At 53.6% G+C, this 20,466-nt stretch overlaps 2 protein-coding genes across 2 annotated transcripts; both read left to right on the forward strand.

The window, feature by feature from the left end:
- Nucleotides 1–2,418: 2,418 nt before the first annotated feature.
- Nucleotides 2,419–11,335, forward strand: PWWP3A (PWWP domain containing 3A, DNA repair factor; the record flags this gene model as incomplete). Its single annotated transcript, XM_084276142.1, has 13 exons — nt 2,419–2,552; nt 2,965–3,007; nt 4,313–4,445; nt 5,572–6,477; nt 7,075–7,200; nt 7,614–7,684; nt 8,140–8,216; nt 8,693–8,753; nt 8,989–9,064; nt 9,191–9,241; nt 9,692–10,116; nt 10,662–10,750; nt 10,976–11,335. 13 exons carry the CDS (start codon nt 2,419–2,421, stop codon nt 11,052–11,054), a joined length of 2,271 nt encoding a protein of 756 aa, XP_084132268.1. The 3' UTR covers nt 11,055–11,335.
- A 5,365-nt stretch (nt 11,336–16,700) lies between these two features.
- NDUFS7 (NADH:ubiquinone oxidoreductase core subunit S7) lies at nt 16,701–20,376 on the forward strand. The gene is made up of 8 exons (XM_084276320.1): nt 16,701–16,771; nt 16,973–17,009; nt 17,238–17,306; nt 17,780–17,897; nt 18,722–18,901; nt 18,980–19,026; nt 19,684–19,772; nt 20,171–20,376. The coding sequence occupies exons 1-8, from the start codon at nt 16,756–16,758 to the stop codon at nt 20,266–20,268; spliced, it is 654 nt and encodes a 217-aa protein (XP_084132446.1). The 5' UTR covers nt 16,701–16,755; the 3' UTR covers nt 20,269–20,376.
- Nucleotides 20,377–20,466: the final 90 nt, after the last annotated feature.

Consider the following 20,466-nt stretch of genomic DNA (forward strand, 5'->3'; position numbering starts at 1 on the left):
CCCTAAAAAATCTCAACTGGAGAAGAAGGAAAACCATTCCTGAGGTTAATTGTATTCTTGACCCATGTTGGAGTAAGGCCCTGGCAGCACTTGCAATGGAGAGAGACAGGGACACAGAGATGAGCGAGGGAGAGATTCACACCAGAGCAGGGGTGCTGGGGGGAGGCTGGTGACCCCCTGGGGGACCAGAGACATTGTGATTGATGATTGCACCCATAGCAGGGACCCACACTGGGGCAGCTGGGGAAGAGCTGAAGCCCTGTGGGAAAGGACTCAGGTTGGAGAAGTTCCTGGAGGATTGTCTGCCATGGGTGGGACCCCACGGTGCAGCAGGGGCAGGGGGTGAGGAATGACCCCCCCCCAGCTAAGGAGAACATCTCTTGAGGAACTGATCCAAACCCCCATTCCCCCAGTCCCTGCCCCTCCCTGTGCCACAATGGGGGGAAGAAGGGAGCGAAATCCTGACTGAAATGAAGTCTGGGAAGAAGGGAGGGGTGAGGGGAGGTGCTTTAAGATCTGGTCACACTTCAGCATCTCCTGTCTGTCTCCCCCTGCTCCAGCGTGGGGCCTCTCCACAGCTGCAGGGGGGGTCTCACCTTTCCCATGGGCTGTGGGGGGACACCCGCCCCACCATGGGTTTCTGCAGGGGCTGCTGGGGCATCTTTCTCTCCGGCACCTGGGGCGCCTCCTCCCCCCAATCCCCTCCCTGGCCTTGGTGTCTGCAGAGTCTCTCCCACCTTCTCACTCCCTTCTCTGGGGCAAAAAGTACCTGTTTGTGGGGTTTTACTTCTTCACTGAGGTGCTGTAACTATCGCTGATGGGCTGGGCCTTGGTCAGCAGCGACTGCAGCCTTGAGCCAGCTGATGTTTGCTCTGTGTGGGCTGGGGGAAGCTTCTGGCTGCTCCTTGTAGGAGCTGCCACAGCAGCCCCTCTCCTCCACCAGCACCCAGCCACGCAAAACTACACCACCCAGCTCTTAAATGATTCTCTCATATCCTTTGATATGAAACACTTCATTGAAACACCTCACAGGGCCAGGCCAGGGGGCTCAGCACACCCAGGGTGCGGAAAGCAGAGCCAGATGCTGGGAGATACTGAGTAACGTTGCCCTGCCCACAGAGCACTCCTCCCACGGGATAAACAGGGAACAAGGTATCAAGTAGGTAACAGCAAGTAACAAAATGTCTCCAGCAGTGGAAGGCACCCCAGGGAAACCCCCCCACAAAAAAACCCAAACAGTTGGACTCTTACGTCAATGAAATATTACTCCACAAATATCAGTACTTAAAAAGGGAGAGGGGAGAAAAATGTACTCCTGGGAGTCATGGTAACAGGAAACACCGTTTTGGTCCGTGTGCCATTTCCAGAACTGTGTTTTAATAACTTACTTCAGTATAGTGGTGACATTTCTGGTATTGCAGGTACTTATAACGAAGTATAGACAGCTAATAAAGTCTCAAAACATCTTAATGTGGGCTGTGTTTTCACTGTTAGCCACAGAAGAGGAGGGCTACAAACTGACAGGGTCAAACCACAACCGATGGCCAGTCTTTTCCCGTTATCTTAACCCACTTCCATACATTTTATTTTCAAGCTCTGGACAGTTAAACACTTGCTGTCTGTGGGTCTCAGCAGGGTTATGGCATCTTGGCTTAAGCACTACAGGCCTGACAAGAAGTGTTCTGCTCCTGCCTCAGTGGAAACACGCACCAGCCTTTTTGCACTGGGACCGTGTTACACAAGGACAAGGACAGGGACAGCCAGGGCTCCAAGTCACTCGCCCTTCAGGGGGAAAGGGAAGAGAAGGGAAACAAACACAGCCAAACCCCTCGAGCAGCTGAGCGAGGAACAAAACCCACCAGTAACCAGCCCGCCAAAGGAAGCGCTGGGCTGAGCTTGCGGGGCCTCAGCACAAGGAGGGGGAAGCGAGGGGACTGGGGGGTGCTCCAGGGCGGCGGGCGGGCGGCTCCCAGCTGGCGGGTGGCGGGCGGCCACCACCGCGGCCCGGCTGGGCAAGGCCCTGGGCAGGGCCTACGGAACCCCTGGGGGCTGAGGGGCCTCACCGAGGCAACTGCGGGGCCCCAGGGGCCTCTTCGGGGCCTGCGAAGCCTCCCCGGGGCTTCTTCAAGGCCTCTGGGGGGTTCTCTGGGCCTCGCCGGTCGGAGAGGCGGACACCCCGCTACCCCAACGCGGTTACGTCACAGCCGCAGCGCACGCAGCGCGTCACCCCCCGCACCTGACGCCACCGCTCACAAGGGAGGAAGCGACCGGGGAGCGAGCCAGCCAGAGGAAGAAGCGCCCCGATTGGCTGCGGCGCGCGTGTGTTTTGGCGGCGGGAAGGAGGGCGGTCTCCGGCGCGAGGCGAGGCCGCGGATTGGCTGTCGCATTTCCGGCGGGGAGGGGGGGGAGTGGCGGCGCATGCGCAGCTCCGCGCCGAGGGGACGCCCTCATATGGGGTGGGGGGGGCGCGGCGGGGCGGCTTTGCCTCTGCTCACGGTAACCTCGCACCGGCGGCTGAGCCCCGGCGGGGAGCGGTTGCAGCAGCGGCGGCGGTGAGGCGGCTCAGCCCCTTCACGGAGCGGGAGGCTGGGGTCCGGTGCGTTCCTTCACGGGGCGAGGAGGGGGGGGCCCGTCCCCTCGCGGGGCGAGGAGAGGGGGGCCCGTCCCCTCGCGGGGCGAGGAGAGGGGGGCCCGTCCCCTCGCGGGGCGAGGAGAGGGGGGCCCGTCCCCTCGCGGGGCGAGGAGGGGGTGGCCCGTCCCCTCGCGGGGTGAGGGGGGGTGCACCGTCCCCTCGCGGGGTGGGGGTGACCCAGGGCAGTGGGAGGCGGCTGGGGTGGAGCTGTGGGAGCACCGTAGCTTCCGCAAACCGCGCGGCGTTAGCAGATCTGCCTGGCGGCTCTGAGCCCCGGGGGTCTGGCGCTTCAGTGCCCCAGTAACAGGCTTCGTCCTCTCTTTTGGGGCCAGGACCGCGACCCAGCGTGCTGAGGAAACCGGAGGGTTCGGCTGGGTAAGTCTGGGAACATCATCTTGATGGGTGGTTCCATGAGCCTTAATGGCCTTGAAGGGAACACTCTGTAGTCAGCTCCCTCAAGACTGGGCACCTCGGTGTGGTGAGGGTGTCCCTGCCTGTGTGTGTGTGTGGGGGGGTTGGAACTGGTTGATCTTTGAGGACCTTTCCAGCCCAAGCCATTCTGCAATTACACACCTAAACCCCACAGAAATACTGTCACAGCGTGGTGTAACTTGTCAGATGCAACCCGTGGCCTCAGTTACCAGGGTTTGGTAGCAGGGAGCTGTTTCTATTTGGTAGCACTGGCAGTTTTTATTTACCTCTGAACATCTCTTCTAGACTTACACGTTGAGTGAGGCTTCCTTGCGTCGCACAGCTGTAGGAAGATAGGCTGTTAGAATAAACTCTGGTGGTTTTGTATGAATAATAGTCCAGTGATACCAAAGGTAGAACAGCCCATAACTGCAACATGTGTTCTGTTTGAGTCTGGTGTTCCTTTAAAACAAAGGAAGCCAAAAGCAGGCCAACTGTTGGGTAACTCTTATCTCCCCTTTTTCTTCAGCGCACACTGGAATTTTCTATGTGAACAGCAGTCATGACAGATCAAAAGTATGTTCTTTGCATGTGGAAGAAGCGTTTGTGGCCAGCAGAGGTAAAGTGGAGGAGGAAAGGGTTGTGGGTATAGCTTAGAAATGGGTGAAACAGAGTAAGGAGGAGCTCCAAGTAAACACATACATGGCTTTTAAAAAGAGCTCATCTGTTGCGGTCCTGAGAACTAGATGCCATGGGATATTGGTCTGTTCTGTGCTGTTCATCCTAAAGTGGTTTGATGTCAGGTCTGTCCTATAGTCAGACTTGACCAGGGGATTTAATTGTGTGGTCTTCTCTTCAATGTAGGTTTTGTGCAAAACTGGCATTGCTGAGGGAGCATCGGTGTCTGATGACAAGGAGGCTTTTTTAAAGGTTGAGATACTCGGTGTGAAAGAGCAGTTAAGTATCCATGTTACTGTCACATATGCTCTTAGACATCCCTGGATGTCTAAGAAGAGAGAAATCCCTGGATTTTAAGATATCTGTGAAATGATATCACTACCTTCTAGAGGGATCAGGTGGCTAACCCAAAGCCCCTTGTGTTTTTAGAGCTGGCCCTATAGATGTCTTGGGGAACACCCTAATCAGCCTTTGCTCAGGCATTCTTCTTGTGGGGGTTGGGTGGTTTTTTTCCTTTAACCTCTGCTAACAAGTAACAGCTTCTGGGTGGGATGGAAAAGAGATCATGAGTTTACTGCCAGGTGAAAGCAGTGTGGCATTGGTAGCATTATTTCATGCTACGATGTTTCCAATCAGCTTTGTTGTGTTTTCAGGGTTTGTGTGAGCTGTGCAGATGCTGTGCCACTGGAGGAAGAAAGTATAGATAACATCGCCTCAAATTTAGGTGAGCAGATGTCAAAATGCTTGCTGCCTTGTCTGTATTCTGAAGGTAAAATAAACTCAGCCTGCTGGGCAGTAGAAGCACCTGGGGGTGTTGGGTGACTGCAGACTGAATATGAGCCAGCAGTGTGCCCAGGGCCCAGGAAAGCCAATGGCATCCTGGCTTGTGTTGGGAATACTGTGGCCAGTAGGTTTTGGGAGGGTATTGTGCCCCTGGACTGGGCACTGGGGAGGCTGCACCTCGAGTGCTGGATCCAGTTCTGGGCTCCTCACCATCAGAAGGCCATTGAGGTCCTGGAGCGAGTGCAGAGAAGGGCAACCAGGCTGGGGAAGGGGCTGGAGGGCAAATCCTCTGAGGAGCAGCTGAGGGAGCTGGGGGTGTTGAGCCTGGAGAAGAGGAGGCTGAGGGGACACCTTATCACCACCTACAACTACCTGAAGGGAGGTTATAGAGAGGTGGGCGATGGTCTCTTCAGCCAGGTGACAGGAGATGGGACAAGGGGAAATGGCATGAAGCTGCCCCAGGGCAGGTTTAGATTAGATATTAGAAAAAAATTTTTTACTGAAAGGGTTGTCAGGGTTGGAACAGGCTGCCCAGGGAGGGGCTGAGTCACCTTCCCTGGATGTGCTTAAAGAAAGGGTAAATGAGGTACTTAGGGATCTGGTTTATCTCAGGATGGGAATGGTTGGACCTTGATGATCTTCAAAGGTCCTTTCCAACCTTGTGATTCTGTGATTCTACGTTCCAGTCACGTATTTATTGGGAAGGGCACGTGTGGTATATTGCTTTTCCCCTTCTTTTCATCTGTAAATTTTGAAAATAGACTAAACAAGATCATAGCTGCTGTTGCTTTTCCCATGTGTAGTCTGTTGGAAGCAGTGGCAAAATGTGTGTCATTCTGTGGAAATAAGGCATTTGTGTGTGTCTGGATGCTTTGCCTTGTGCATCAGGGATGATTTAAGTGTTAAAGTGCATCTTAAACAACAGATACATTATAAATAAAATTTACTTCTCATGTATGACTACAGGGTAATGCATTTGGCAGGGGGTTGGACCCGATGATCTCTTGAGGTCCTTTCCAACCCCTGTGATTCTGTTCTATGATTTATTGCATGTTCTTCTTCATCAGATCAGAATTCTTCGAGTGAGGCTGTGGAAGAACTGAAATACCGCTGTTCCCTTAAAATTGCCCTGGATATTTTGAGTCAAAATGCTCCATCCACACAAGTGCCACCTTTGGCAGAAGAACCGAGAACTCAGTTACCACAGGACGACACAGGGTCTCTCTCCTCTGCCCCGTTACGTGGTTGTCAAGTGCCCTTTCATTCCAAAGAAAAGTTGGAGCTTGAGGCTTCCAAGAGGAAAAGAGAACCAGAAAGTAACCGGAGGCTGAAGGTGGAGACAAGGAAACAAACCCAAAAAGGCTCTTTGGAGGAGAGCGCTAAAGCATGTGGAAGTGGAACAGACCTTTCTGAACGCGGTACTGGGGACTTGTGTGATACATCAAAGAGTCAGAACTGCAAAACACCAGTATCAAAATCACTGCCCAGACAGAAAAAAATCAAGCCCGAATTGTTGACAGAGTCCGAAACAGGGAATGAAGTCTCCCTTAAGCCAGGGGAGGGGGCTCCTCTGTCTGTGCCCTGCAAGCCCAACACAGCGGTACCAGGCAGAAGGGTGAATTCCAGGGCTCAGTCGAGAAGGATGTTGGATTCCTCCTGTGAAAGTGCCTCGGATGACTTGGAAAGAAGCACCGGTGGTGTGAGTGGAAGTCTGGCAAAGCAAGTAGATGGCAGAAGGAAGCCAGGGAGTTTAAAACAGGTTAATGGAGAACAGGAAGGTACTGCCACTGCGTGCTCATGCAGGAAAAAGAGGTGCAAGAATTGCTCTGGGTCTTCATCTGGGCCGTCTAAAAAATTGATGCTTCCTGATAGCTCCCCCTCTCAGGTGAAAAAGGAGGAGGAGGAGGAGACTTCATGTGTGGCTGTGAGTAAAGCAGAGCACTGTCAACTGCCTGACTTTGAGGAAGGTGAAGGTGAGTGTATTGCTTGGGGAAGGGAAAGCTTCATCCCATTTGATTCTTAGCACTGTCACTCATATTGGAATGTTGTGCTGCTGTTGTGAGGGAGATTCTTCAGTTGTTTTAATTTGGGTCCAAGCTTTGGAGAAGCACAAGATGCTGTGGCTGTGATACTGGCTAAAAACCAGCACAGCTCTGGGGTTGTCTGGAGTTGCTCCAGGTTGTATGTTGGAAAACTGTCCTAAGCAGTCATTTGTACTCTTTACTCTGTGCTCACTAATTCCACGCGTAGATTGGTTTGACTCTTTGACCTGCACGCTGAGTAGGCAGTGTAGTGCTGAGATGAAAAGATGTTATGCAAAGGCCTGGGCTGGTACAAAGTCCTGAAAGCAGCCTGTTCATGTCCCTGTCCCTCTTTCACCTTCAGACAACTAGAGCTTTTCCTAGGCAGGGAATTAAGAGTGTATGGCATGGCAGAGCCCCGTGTTTGGGTGATGCTGTAGATTCCCCTACACAGCTGGGTGTTTCACGTGCTCTGAGCCTCATGGTTTGGTGGGGTTTTTCAGTTGCTGTTCCATGTTTACAAACACCACTACTCACTGCTGTTGGCAGGACTGGAATCGCCCGACCTCTCTTCAAAGAGAGGTTCCTTAGAGAGCCCCTCTTGCCTCTCAGATCTGATAAATGAAGAGGAGGATGATGATGATGAAGAACTTCCCAGTATTTTATCATACCGAGGTGAGATGTCTCTGTACCTGCATGAGGCTTCTTTCCCCACCCCACCCCCCCCCCCAGATTAGTGTGCTCTCCTAGGTTACGTGTGCTCCTAGTTTGCTGAAGAGCCGTGGTAACGAAACCTTTCTAGAAAATTAATCCCTTTTTCTTCAAGCTTGGGATAAAATGCAGCTTTTTGGGATGCCCCAGAAAGGTTTTCTGGAAACAGAACGAAATGCAAATCCCTGTGAAACTGGGCAAGGGCCTGGGATTGGATTTTCTAAGTTGTGTGCTGCATTTTGTGGGTGGGGGGATATACCCTGTATGTAAAAGCATTGAAGTGAAGCTCCTGAAAGGAGGCTGGGAAGAGAGGGCGAGGTCTCATCGTTTGGGGTTGGTTTAGTTTTAAAAGAGAAATGACTTTGTTTTTCTCACAGAACCACAATCGATTAAAGAAGGGATTTTGGTCTGGTGCAAGCTGCGACACTACCCTTACTGGCCAGCAGTGGTAAGCACAGCTCACTGCCACCTTAAGAGTGCCATGGCATGGGGTCTGATAAGGAGTGCCTCACCCAGTTCTTGAGTGTCTCTTGCCCTTCTTGCCTTGTGCACAGCTGGAAATGGTAAAGATGTTTGAGCAAAGTGTTCCAAAGAGAACAGGAGTAAACTTACTGGTGACAAAAACACACACACATGAAATGATACCACGTGTGGCTGACTCTCACGTGTTTATGTTGGAGCAGAGGATTGCTGCTGAGCCACTTTGTGTCCAGCTAAAAGCAAGCGGATGGGTCCCTGTGTGCTAGCAGAACTGCTCCCTTGGGATGACTTGCTATTCTCACCACTTTGATCATTCCTATTTGTGTAATTTCCTTTAGGTATGGGTATGTTTTCCCATATTGATGGGAAATGCTGTGGGCATGAAGGTTTTAGGATGCTAAGGAGACTTTATCTTTTCAACAGGTAAAGTATGTGAAGCAGAAAACCAGGAAGGCTTGTGTGCTGCTAATAGATGGGAATATTGATGACAAGAAACGAGGGTAAATGTGGGTCCTGATCATACTCTGAACTTTGCTTTTCTTTTGGGCAGTGCCCTGTGCTCTCTTCCTGGTACAGGGTGTTGCAGACTCTAAGGGTTGAACGCAGAGGGAGGGACCAAGGCCAGGCAGGGGTTTGCAGGAGTGGGTTGTGTGATTTACTGTGCTGCCAGATGGGCTGGTGCTCAGGTCAACAGCTCTTAGGTGAGAAATAAAATCTAATTGGGCTGGGCACATAGCAGCTGTCCAAACTTTCTGGAAGCACAGACCTGCCTTTGGTTGTCTCTTAAACCTGGGTACTTCTATTTGCTCAAAGATCCCACAGTTTTAGCTTTGTTATGAAAGCCAGAACTAGTAAAACCTGCGTATCTGAATTCTTTATGACTCCTAACTTCCAGGGAGGTGTAGAATTTGCAGTAAGGAGAGCTGTAACTCAGCTGCCTCTTTTTCCCTAACTGTGTTTCTCTTGTTTCATCAAGTTTCTCAGTATCTCTTCGGAATCTGAAGCACTTTGATTGTGAAGAAAGACAGGACCTCATAGTAAGTACTGCCAGTAGCGTGGAACTGCAAGAGCATGTGTGTGCTGGGGAAAAGAACCTGCGGGAGGTGGGTGGTGCAGCTGACTGGTCTGGGTTGGTTTGTTCCCCATTCTTTTGTTTTCTCTCACTCAGTTCAAGTCACTACATGTAATTTTACAACCTTCTGCTACCTGGTTAGTGTCCTGGACCTAAAAGCTTCCCTAGGCTACTCTTCTTAAATGGCTCTTGTTATGCAGGAACGAGCCAAAGAAGATTATCGCCAAGAAATTGAGTGGTGTATTCGATTGATTTGTGACTATCGAGTTAGATTAGGTAAGCAGTGAGTCAGATGATGTTGCCTATTCTGATACACATCAGAAAAAAGGCTATGCCAAACCTGTCAGCTTTGTTCCACAGGCTTAACTGAACTGGTAAATAACTCTGGTTTGGGCTTTTTAGGTTGCCACTCTTTTACGGGATCCTTCCTGGAATATTTTGCTGCTGACATCAGTAAGTGAACTCGTTTATTGCTTGTGTTCTTCTCTTAGAGCTAAACTTGCCTACTAAGTTTACTCATTTGTGTAGAGTTAGGCACCAGACCCAGTGAGGGGATGCCATTAACATTGCTAAATGCCATTGTTGCCCTCTAAGGTTTTCCAGTCCCACAACAGCAGTTAATTTGGATTGTTAAAGACAATGAGGTGTAAGTGGTTACTTTGGGTTAGACAGAGTTCACTTCCAAGCTCCTGTTGGATTTCAGTTCCCTAATCTTTTTGCTTTTAAGGCAAAAAATTAAAGATGGTGGTGGTGGTTTTCTTTTCCCTCTTTGGTAGGGGAAGAAGAAAAATTTCTCTCCAACCAAGAAAGTCCTGTATTTTATCTCTGTATATGCAAGTGGCTCTGTGAGAAAGCCCCTTGCTTTGTGTATTTCAGCACAAATGACTGTGGCTTTCCTTTCAGGCTACCCAGTGAGGAAACGTTATCCAGGTCTAGACCAAATGACCATTCCAGATACGGTGGAGGAGAAAGATGTTCAGGAATCTGCATCAGAAACGTCTCCTCAGAAGCCCACCAAGAAACTCCTTCCTGACAGAATGAGAGCAGCTAGGGATAACGCAAATAAAAAGATAGTGGATTTTATAGTGAAGACTAAGGGTGCCGAAGAGCATCTTATGGCCATTTTGAAAAGCAGGAAACAATCCCAGTGGCTGAAGAGATTCCTGAATTCAAGTCAGTACATGACCTGCATTGAAACATACTTGGAGGACGAGGAACAGCTAGACCTCGTGGTGAACTACTTGAAGGAGGTGTATCACAAGAAAGGCACTAAAATTCTCCATCACAGGGATGAAATCGAATTTATCTCGGATGTCCTTTTGCCTGAAGTGAGTAACCATGAAACCCTGAGAACAGGAAACGCTGAGGAAGTGAACAGCGCTGGCGGTAGGGGATTGGGGTTCAGTGGCTGGCCCAACCTTCCCCAGGAGCTGCCAGCCCAACACACAAACCAGGCAGCTTCATGCTTGTCTTGGGTGAAGAACAGCCAAAGCGGTGCAGGAGGCTCTGGGCTGGTAACTGGGGAGTCGGGGAACAGCTACATGTGCACAGTGTTTGTAAAGGCAGAATGCTTGCTTTGGGGTGTATTTGGAATTGTTCTGAAGCTACTCAAAGCTTTGGGGTGCGGGTTTGTTTTGGGGTGGGTGGGTTTTGGTGTTGGGGGGTGGGTTTGGGTTGTTTTTTTACCTTGGGAATGCTGAAGGACTCGCCCGTATTAACTAACTCTTGAGTATGCAACAAGCAGGTTCATCCAAGTTTAAGGGATCGAGGAGCCCTGTTCTAAAGATCTGCTCATCTCCTGAGGCTGTTTCCAATCACTGGTTGCAATTTAGCTTCTGCTTCACAAACAGAAAGTAACTCAATGCTTTCCTAGGCAATCATTTATGCGATTTCTGCCGTGGACAACATCGACTACAAGAAGGCGGAAGAGAAGTACATAAAAGGACCATCTGTGAGCAAAAGGTATCTTTTTACTTTTAATATTCTCTGAATTTTTCTTACTTTTTACTGTTTATACAGGGGAGTGGCGAGTCTGAGAGCAGGGGCAGTTCAGGGTCCTCCCTTCTTCCTTGTGGAAGTAACAAAGAGGTTACGGACGGGAACCATTCTGGCTGAGCCCCCTGGAACATGCTGCAAACTGCTGCAAACGTTATTCTCACTACAGAACCTCCATGTATTCCTTTCCAGGGAGAGAGAAATATTTGACGAAAGAATTCGGGAAAGAAAAAGGTTTAAGACCAAAGCAGCACCTGCAGACAGCACCTGAACAGCAGTACAGCCTTTCCCCGAGTTACCTTGGCACTGAGTGCATACAGAAAAGTGGCTGGTTCAATAAAAGTAAGTTTGCTTTTGTGTGTGTTCTTTAAAGCTGCTGTCACTAGAATGTCGTACCGCCGGCAGACACGGGTGCATCTTCAGTCCTTGCTCTCGATTCTGTGTACTGGAGCTGCACGTTGCTTCCCTTGGTCTTGCCACGCTGTGCTGCCTGTAGAAGATCACAGAATCTCAAGGTTGGAAAAGACCTTTAAGATCATCAAGACCAACTGTTCCCATCCTATGCTAAACCATATCCCATGCCCATCTGTTAAACAGACCCAGGGTTGGTGACTCCATCCCTGCCCTGGTGCAGCTTGAGGCCATTTCCCCTTGTCCCATCTCCTGTCCCCTGGCTGAAGAGACCATGGCCCACCTCTCCACACCCTCCTGTCAGGTCAGTGTAGGCAGTGATATGGTGTTCCCTCAGCTGCCTCTTCTCCAGGCTGAACAGCCCTGTGGCATAGTGAAAGGCCCAGACTCCAGTTGTGGTGGATCGAAAACAACTTCAGTAACAACTGAGCAAATTTTTATACCCTCTGGACGGCTGAGGCAGCAGCCATCTTGGGTTGGAACCTCTGAAACATAAGCATCCCCTCTGCCCCCAGGCACAAATTTACATCTCTATAGGACCCTCTTTCCTGCTTTTTTCTCTGGTTTTTGCAGCTTGTCTCCAACAAGCACAACTGTCTCTTGTCCGGGGCAGCTCTGCCATTTGCCATATCTCTCCCTTCTGTATTTAAATAAAAAACCCCTTGTTTCAAAGCCCTATCTATTAAACCTTGTATACATTCCTGTCTGCAACAGTGTAACAGCCACCCACCAGCCCTGCAAAACTACCCCTCCATCACTTTGTCAATACTTTTGTGAATTGACTCCTAATGCACACAATTGAGTCCATGAAAATCTTGACAACTGGCACACAAGGCAGGTGGTAATAGTGGTTGGGACACATAACAAGCTTTTGCTTGAGGATAGCTCTCGGCTCCCCCTTTACTGTTGGTGGAACATTGTTTGAGGAGCACTCTGTGTTCAGTAACTGCCTGTCCTGCGGGAGTGAGGAATGCCCCTGGCATGTTTTAGTCCCCACTGCTGTTTTATGTGCTACACAACCCGGGCCATTATCTGGTTTGATAGTTTGTGGAACTCCCCATTAATGGTGCGGCCATTCTGTGACCCAAAGGCCGCTCTCTCTGCTGAGGGGGCCCAGCCCAGCCCGGCGCTACCGGCGGTGCGGGCGCTGAGGCGGCCGCAGCTCCCTGAGGCGGCAGCTTGTCACAGCGCGGTCCCGCCCGCGGTTTCCCGCCAAAGGCCGTGGCCGGCCCAGTCTGTCAGGTCTGGATCGACCCTGATGTGTCCAGTGCCGCCCTTTGCGGCAGCGCGGGCACACACCCGACCCTCCACCTTGATCTGCATTTGCCTGCGGGCAGTTTGCTTGGGAATGCCCGCGCTGAGCACAGGAATAACACGGCTGCGCCCTGACAGCCACCACCTCGGCCAGCAAAGACCACTCGCGCTGCCTGGGGCCTGTGTCCCTACAGGCCGTGACACTCGCCTTTTCAATTGCGAGGTCTTTCAATAGGTAATCCCGAACAGGCTCATTCTCAACTTGCTTCTCTAAGGCGTCATTAAACCTGCCCAAAGGGTTCACAAACGGCTCCCCCGGTTCCTGCTTTATATGGACTAAACGCTGTCTTTGTCCTCCGGCTCCCGGAGCCCAAGCTGACCTGCCGCAAGCCTTCGGGAGGGATTCTGGCTGCAGCTGCAGTTGTGCTACAACCACCTTCCCCCAGCAACAAACTCACCTCAACAGCTCGCAGAGGGTGACGCTGACCCAGCGCCTGAGTCCCTGCAGCCTGAGACCCAGCAAGCTGACTGCGTCTGATTCCCACACAGTGTATTGCAGATCAGTCATAATATGCCGAGACATGGTTTTTAAATCATGCGGGGTACAAACAGAACTATCACACAGAGACTGTTATCAAACGGGTGGTATATGGAGCGCCAAGTCCACGCTCAGTTACCGTACGCCTGAGGTCTTTTATACGGTTGTAAGAAAGGCTCTCCCATTGTGGTTCTTGTTCAGGAACATATATTACCGGGAAGGCACCCAAAATGTCCACATCCCCCGCTGCCTTCGCTGCCCATTTATCGTGTAAGTCTGGAGGGATGCAAGTCAGGCTCCTTTTCGAGGTCTGTCCCCCCGGATCAAATGGATCAGCATCAGTATTATCAGTGATGGAGGGAACTAACGCTTAAGGGTTAACAACAAAGCAGGTACTTAGCTTAAACCATATAGAACTTGCAGCGCTTGCTGCTTTGAAGAACCCAACCTTTTCTCGGGATTCTTAGGTATATCAGGACTTTGTGTAATAAATACCACGCGTGCAAGCTAGGAGGCGCCAGCCCCCTCGCACCCAGCGCTGCAATGAACATACCTGCTTTATGTGCCAAGGGCCTGAGTTGTGGGGTCCGCAAGTCCTTAGGAGGTCTCACGGTACGGTCCGTGGCAGAGGGCATCGGTGGTGGGGGGGCTGAGGGTGCTATAGACTTCTGTAGCCCCTCACCCGCCCGAGAAGCAACGTGCGCCTTTAAGGTCTGGAAAATGCCCGCCAAGAGGGTAACGAACCAGCCGCCATTTTGTGGCGCGTCCCGAAGTCTGACCCCCCAACTGCCGCCCAGATTTCTGGGTGATAAATACTATGACTGTTTGTGGCAGGATCACTTTTAAAAGTCCAAAGAAAAACTCCTTGTAACTCGTCACTATCCATCTTCTTCCCACGTTCCTTCACAATGTTGCCGATGAGACTCACCCCCGCGGTTCTCAGCCGCTTTACCTTCCTCCGTCGAGAGGTACCTGAGCGCCGGTTAGTTCTGCCCTGAGTTCGGCTGGGCTGCGGCAGCGAGTCGTGTCAGGGCCCCGCGTTGGGCGCCATTTGTGGCGCGTCGAAAGGCACGGGCTGCGCTTGTGGTGGGTCGAAGACACCTTTAGTAACAACTGAGCAAGCTTTCCTCCCCTCTTCTGGCCGAGGCAGCAGCCTCCAGTCAGGTTTCAGGACTTCTCCATTAACACCAGAACCACGACATTCCTATACAAAAGGTTGTCCCGCCCTGGGGGGATTCCTGCTGTGCAGGGTCTGTCTGTCCGTCTGCCCCTTCCCTACCATGACAAAGCACCGTGCTGCTTCCCTCCCAAGGAGGCACAAAGTTACATCTCTACACGACCCTGTCCTGCTTTTTCTCTGGCTTTTGCAGCTCCTCAACAAGCACAACTGTCTCCTTTACAGGGCCGCGCTGCCATTTCCCACACACCCCCAGCTCCCTCAGCTGCTCCTCAGAGGATTTGCCCTCCAGCCCCTTCCCCAGCCTGGTTGCCCTTCTCTGCACTCACTCCAGGACCTCAATGTCCTCCTGATGGTGAGGAGCCCGGAACTGGACCCAGCACTCGAGGTGCAGCCTCCCCAGTGCCCAGTCCAGGGGCACAATCATGTCCCCAGACCTACTGGCCACACTATTTCCAACACAAGCCAGGATGCCATTGGCTTTCCTGTCCACCTGGGCACACTGCTGGCTCAGATTCAGTCTGCAGTCACCCAGCACCCCCAGTCCTGATGCAAACAGTGTTGGGAACACCTGGGTCCTCACCGGCTCAGTGCCCTTCTCTTGAGAAGCACACAAGTGTTTTGCAGAGCTGCTTTATATAACACTAAGGGACCGTTTATGAGTTGTTTTGGCCTAATAGTCTGGCACAGGAGGGGCTCTTGTCCTCAGAAAAACGTGTGGCCACGCTCTGCTTGAAGAACTGGCTGCTACTCAGTGTATGTGGGTTTCCCGTTTGAAAACATTTCCAATAGGTTGTTGCTTGTTGCTTTACCTGTTCTTTCAAGTGTGGGAAATGAAAACCGGTACCTACTGACACCGTCTGAATCCCACGGGCTTTGTTTTTGTCGGTAGGGCAACTGGAAAGTTTGCTGGGAAAGGAAACTGCTGTTTGCTTCAGCCACCAGAACCCCCTCCCTTTTCCGCTTAGAAGTGAAACCGCTTTGAATGCTGTTTTAATGTATTTTGAGGCCGTGATTTTAGGAAGCCTTTTAAATACCTGATTCAATGGTGCACAGTTCCCTCCCCCAGCCTTTGCAGCTCTCCTCTGCCAGACCTGGGGCATTACTGATAATGGGCATGAAGATTCTTCCTGTACCATAGTGCAGATGTCTTTACTTGCTGGTGTGACTTGCCATTAAGGAGGGTTAAGTGTAAATTGGGATGCAGATCTGTATTCTGGCTCTAGTGATTACCTGACTATATTTTAGTTACACTATTTAGTGCTCTGTGTTCTATCATGGGTTTCAGTATGCATTCCCAATCCTTGCCAGCGGCATGGGACAGTGAGAAGTACCTGAACCCTGGGAATAGAACAGCTGCTTAACTGGGTTGTTACTTGTTTTTCATGAAAACCCATGTGCGTGTTTGGGCCCTGGAGAGAAATCTCGTACCGGGGTGCCGGAGTCAGGGCTGGAGCTGCAGCGTGGGGAAGTTGCCAGCCCTAAACCCAGGTGCTGCAGCAGGCACATCCTTTGGTGTGTTAATTAAAACTCCCAAGGTGCTGTTAAGATCTGCTCCAAACACAAGTAGAGCTTCCCCCTTACTTTTCCCCCCTCCTGGTGTTTGATTTCCACGGGGACAAGGTCTCCTTTTAAACAAATCAAACTGATTGAGTCACGCAGCTTCACCTTGCTGAAGGGAGAGCAGGTAGGAGGAAGAAAGCATTGTGTGTTGTGCTTCATGTAGAGCTGGGATCTGCGGGCTCATCCCAGCTCCAGCATCCTCCTCCCTCCCACTGCCCGGTGCTACCGACCCGCCCTCCCGGCTGCTCCCCGCTGCCTGTTTGCTTCTCAGTTATTAAAACTTGGAGGATGCGGGGGGGTGTGTGTGTGTGTGTCTGGTTCACCCGCCGGAGTCCGAGAGCCCCGGGGTCCTGAGCAGAAAGAACCGGGTGAATCCACAGAAAAAAGGAGGCTCTGCCGAAACCCGGGATCGAACCAGGGACCTTTAGATCTTCAGTCTAACGCTCTCCCAACTGAGCTATTTCGGCTGCACGGTGACATTTCCACCCCCCCCCCCTTCCCGTCACCCCCCGGTGGGGCCGGGCTGCTCGGTGTTGGGCGCTGAGTCCCGGGGATGGGCATCGAGTTCCGGGCGGGGCGGCGGAAGAGGCCCGGGGGACCCGGACGGCTCGGGTTAGGCCGGGCGGGTGTCGCGGGGCGCTTGGTACCGACACGCTGCCGCTGCCCACAGCGGCGGGCACGGCGGCGGCGGCCACAGCGCGGTCTCTGTGGCGCAATCGGTTAGCGCGTTCGGCTGTTAACCGAAAGGTTGGTGGTTCGAGCCCACCCAGGGACGCCAGCCGCTCCCTTTTTTTCCTGCGCCGCTGTTCCACCGGGACACCCCGTCCCCCAGCACCGGGACACCCCCCGCCGCTTTCCCTCCATCCCCTCGCCTCGCCTCCCTTTGCCGCGGGTGCGCAGCCGGTGTCCGCGGAACCCCCCGCGCCGCTCTACGTTCCCCGCCGGCACCGTGAGTCAGCGCACCGCGACCGCGCCGGGCCCTTTAGCGGGGACACCGCGCCCAGAGGTTGCCTGAAGGGCTGCGGGGAGATGGCGGCGCTGGGCTGTGAGTTGGGCCGGGGGGAGGCTTGGGACGGGCCGGGGCTGGGAGCCGTCCGCGGGGTGAGGAGCTGGTGGATGGCCCGGTCCTCCCCGGGGCAGGGACCCCGCGCTGGGCTCTGTCCCGAGCCGGGCCTGTCCGTCTCCTCTCCGCGGCGGCGGGGCCCGGCCGGGGCTGAGGCTGAGCCCTCCCGTGCTCTCCTTGCAGGTCTTCGCCTCCCTTGGCGCGGCGCGCAGGCCTGGCGGTGAGGGCCCGGGCTGGGGGTGCCTGGGCGTGGGGGCACCGGCCCCGCTGAAACCCCGTGAGCTGTGTCGGGGGGGCGGGTGTTGCGGGCGGTGGGGTGGGGATGCCCCTTCTCAGGGGGGTTGCGACGTTTCTGGGGCCGCTGGGCTCCTCTCGAGGGGAGGAGTGAGGCGGGGTATGGGGATGCAGCTGCCTCGCCCCGAGCTGCGATGGCTTTTCTGTCCCGCAGGCCCGGAGCTGTGACATCCCTTCAGACGCAGCTGCTCCATCAGACGCCGGTGGCTGACCACGCTGACAGGTAACACGGCGTCGGGGCAGGTTCCCCCATGGGTGGGGGGATCCTGAGTGGCAGGGGGGTGAGCGCCTCTGTTTGCTGTCACTCTCTGTCCACATAACAGTCGTTCTCCTCGCTTTGTTAATTAAAGCCAGGACTGACTGCTGGGCTGTGTCAGGCTGGAGATGAACCCGTACCCCTAATTTGGGTATGGCAAACAGAGGGGCTCTGCAGGAGCAGCAACTCTGCAGATCTCCCAGAGCAAGGAGATGGACTCGATGATCCTTATGGGTCCCTTCTGCCTCCGTATGTTCTATGATTTCCCCCACACACAGTGGGGAAGACACCCTGTTACAGACCCAGCCTCAGCAGTCATGGAGAGCGTGATGTCTGTAAGCAGCGTGCTTACGGGACCACAGCTCCTTCAGGCTAATGATCGTATTCTGCAATTGCTCTTAATAACTGGGGACTGATCCTACTGCACTGTTTGTCTCCAGCTCTGTCCAAGTCCAGCAGAAGAGCTCAGCAATTGTCCAGAAGAAATCCTACGTCCCCACCAGCAAGGGCGAATACATCGTCACCAAACTCGATGACCTCATCAACTGGGCGCGAAGGGTGAGTTGCTGGAACTGCTGTGCTCTGGAGGAAGAGACAGCTTCAGGTGCTGCGAGCTGCTGGTGGGGTTTGAGCCATCTCCTGCTCAGGAGAGAGTAAAAAAGCAGGTTTAACATGTCAAGTTTCTTGGCCAGAGGTTGATGTTTGGGGTCCTGTGTCAGAGTGGGAGACAGATGCTTAATTCGAGGGCGCTGCAAAGCAGGAGGGGCAGAAGGTGCTTTGTGCTTTACACAGTGCTGGGAATGAGCAGCCACCCAGCACAGCGCGGGGGCTGCACCAGTGGCTCTGCCCAGGGCTCCTGTGTGCTCTGGCTCAGCTGAGTTCTGCTCTGTCTGGTGGCTGCTGCAGCAGCACAAGAGGGAAAGGGGAGCGGCTGCGGCGTCGGGTGTGACGGGTGTGACGTTGGGCATCACTGAGGCTGCACCTGTGCAGATCCCTCCTTCCCTCCCTCCTTCCCTCCCTCCCTCCTTCCCTCCCTCTCCTTTTCTCCTTCCCTCCCTCTCCTTTTCTCCTTCCCTCCCTCTCCTTTTCTCCCTCCCTCCCTCCCTCCCTCCCTCCCTCCCTCCCTCCCTCCCTCCCTCCCTCCCTCCCTCCCTCCCTCCCTCCCTCCCTCCCTCCCTCCCTCCCTCCCTCCACCTCTGCTGCTCTGCAGCAGCGGTATTCACTCTGGGGCGTAACATCTGCAAAGCTCTGACCAAACAGACCTTGAGGTTTTTCCCCTTCCTGGTCTGTCTCCTTGCCTGTCGGATCAGGCTCAGTCAGCCCGCGCGCGGTCTGGGCTCCCGCGGGTCCTTAACGCGTCACCACGCGCTCTCCTGCCGCAGAGCTCCCTGTGGCCCATGACCTTCGGCTTGGCGTGCTGCGCCGTGGAGATGATGCACATGGCGGCTCCTCGCTACGACATGGACCGCTTCGGGGTGGTGTTCCGCGCCAGCCCCCGGCAAGCCGACGTCATGATTGTGGCCGGCACCCTGACCAACAAAATGGCCCCGGCGCTTCGCAAGGTAACGGGCTGCGACGGGCTCCTGGCGCACGGCGGCGCGTGCGAACGGGAAGAGGGCTGACAGGTCTGTGTCGGGCAGGTCTACGACCAGATGCCGGAGCCTCGTTACGTGGTCTCCATGGGGAGGTAAGTGCCAGGGTATCGGCATCGCCTCGTACCGCCTGGGGGAAGTCTCGTGTCTCTGCTGGAGCGGGGAGATGGAGGGAGGGGAACCCGTCTCTCGTTTGTATTTCCAGCCCCTTGTTACGGGCAGACAGAAAGGCTCCCTTGGGTTAGGGAGAGGAGAGTGACGCCTGTTGAGTCGTGCTGGAGCCTGGGGACTTGTATGTGGCTGGACTCTCAGAGTTTGTGTTGAGAGAAAAGCTTTCAAAATGTTTCTTCTGTGTGGCACGAAGTCTGAGCTTGGTGGAACTGACAGCTCATTCATCTCCTGGCGCTGCTGGGGCCCAGGGCAGTCATTTCACCAGGGCCTGGAGGGGACTGAGCAAGTTCTAGAATCGCTCTGTGCGGATGTGGCTTTGTAGAAAAGGTTTTTTTGCAGTAGAGAGGAAGGAATATCTGAATATCTGCTCTCTGAGAGGAACAAAAATGGTTTGGTTTGAGCCATCGCAGCCTGCGAGCATGGCCTCTGCCTCCCAGCCAGGGCTTGGGAAGAGGCTGAGCGACACGAACCTCAGCATCCGCCTCATCCCTCACTGTAAAACCTGTTGTGTGCCGGGTTCTTGTTCTCTTTTCCCTCCTTCTCATTGTTCCTGGGGCTGGAACCCACCCATCTCTTTGCAGCTGCGCCAACGGCGGGGGTTACTACCACTACTCCTACTCCGTGGTGAGGGGCTGTGACCGCATCGTGCCAGTGGACATCTACGTGCCAGGTAGGAGCAGGATGGGAGTGCTGTGGTGTGTCCGTCTGGCCGGTGCTCGGGGCGGCGTTAAAGCTCTTTCGGCGCCGCGAAGGGCGCGGGTGCTTCAGTGAAGAGCTGCCTGGGACCAGCCAGAGGGGTTCTGGTCACGTTACTCACCAGCAAGCGCGGCATAAGGCGTGGGCTGAAGCCAGCTGGTGGCTTGGCTTAAGGAAGAGCTTTGCTTTAGCTCTCCAAAGACCTTTTGGGAAAACACAGCGCTTCGGTCGCTTCAGAACTGCCACCCTCTCGCTTTTATGAACTCCAGAGCCTGTGGCACAGGGCTGGAGGGAAATCCCAACTGGGGAGCAAAGCTCATCGCTTCTGGCTACAGCCAGCAGCCCCACGGCCTTCCCTTGTCTCCCTCCCAGGTTGCCCGCCTACCGCTGAGGCTTTGCTGTATGGAATCCTGCAGCTCCAGAGGAAAATCAAACGGGAGAGGAAGATCCAGATCTGGTACAGGAAATAGTCTCTTTATTTATGGGTCTCTCACTGCCGCCTGGGGCACCCGCTCGCACTCGTACGCACAATAAGTCTGTGTTCTCACAAGCCTTTCAATAAAACTCTACCTGGTTGAGTTGCTCCTGTCTTTAGTAACATCCCTCTTACCTAAAGTGGGTTTAACTCCTCAAAAAATGGAATTAAAAAGCTGGAGTTGAGTTTGTTG

The sequence above is a fragment of the Gallinula chloropus genome (genome assembly GCF_964237585.1).
Source record: "Gallinula chloropus genome assembly, chromosome: 28".
NCBI classification, from domain to species: domain Eukaryota; kingdom Metazoa; phylum Chordata; class Aves; order Gruiformes; family Rallidae; genus Gallinula; species Gallinula chloropus.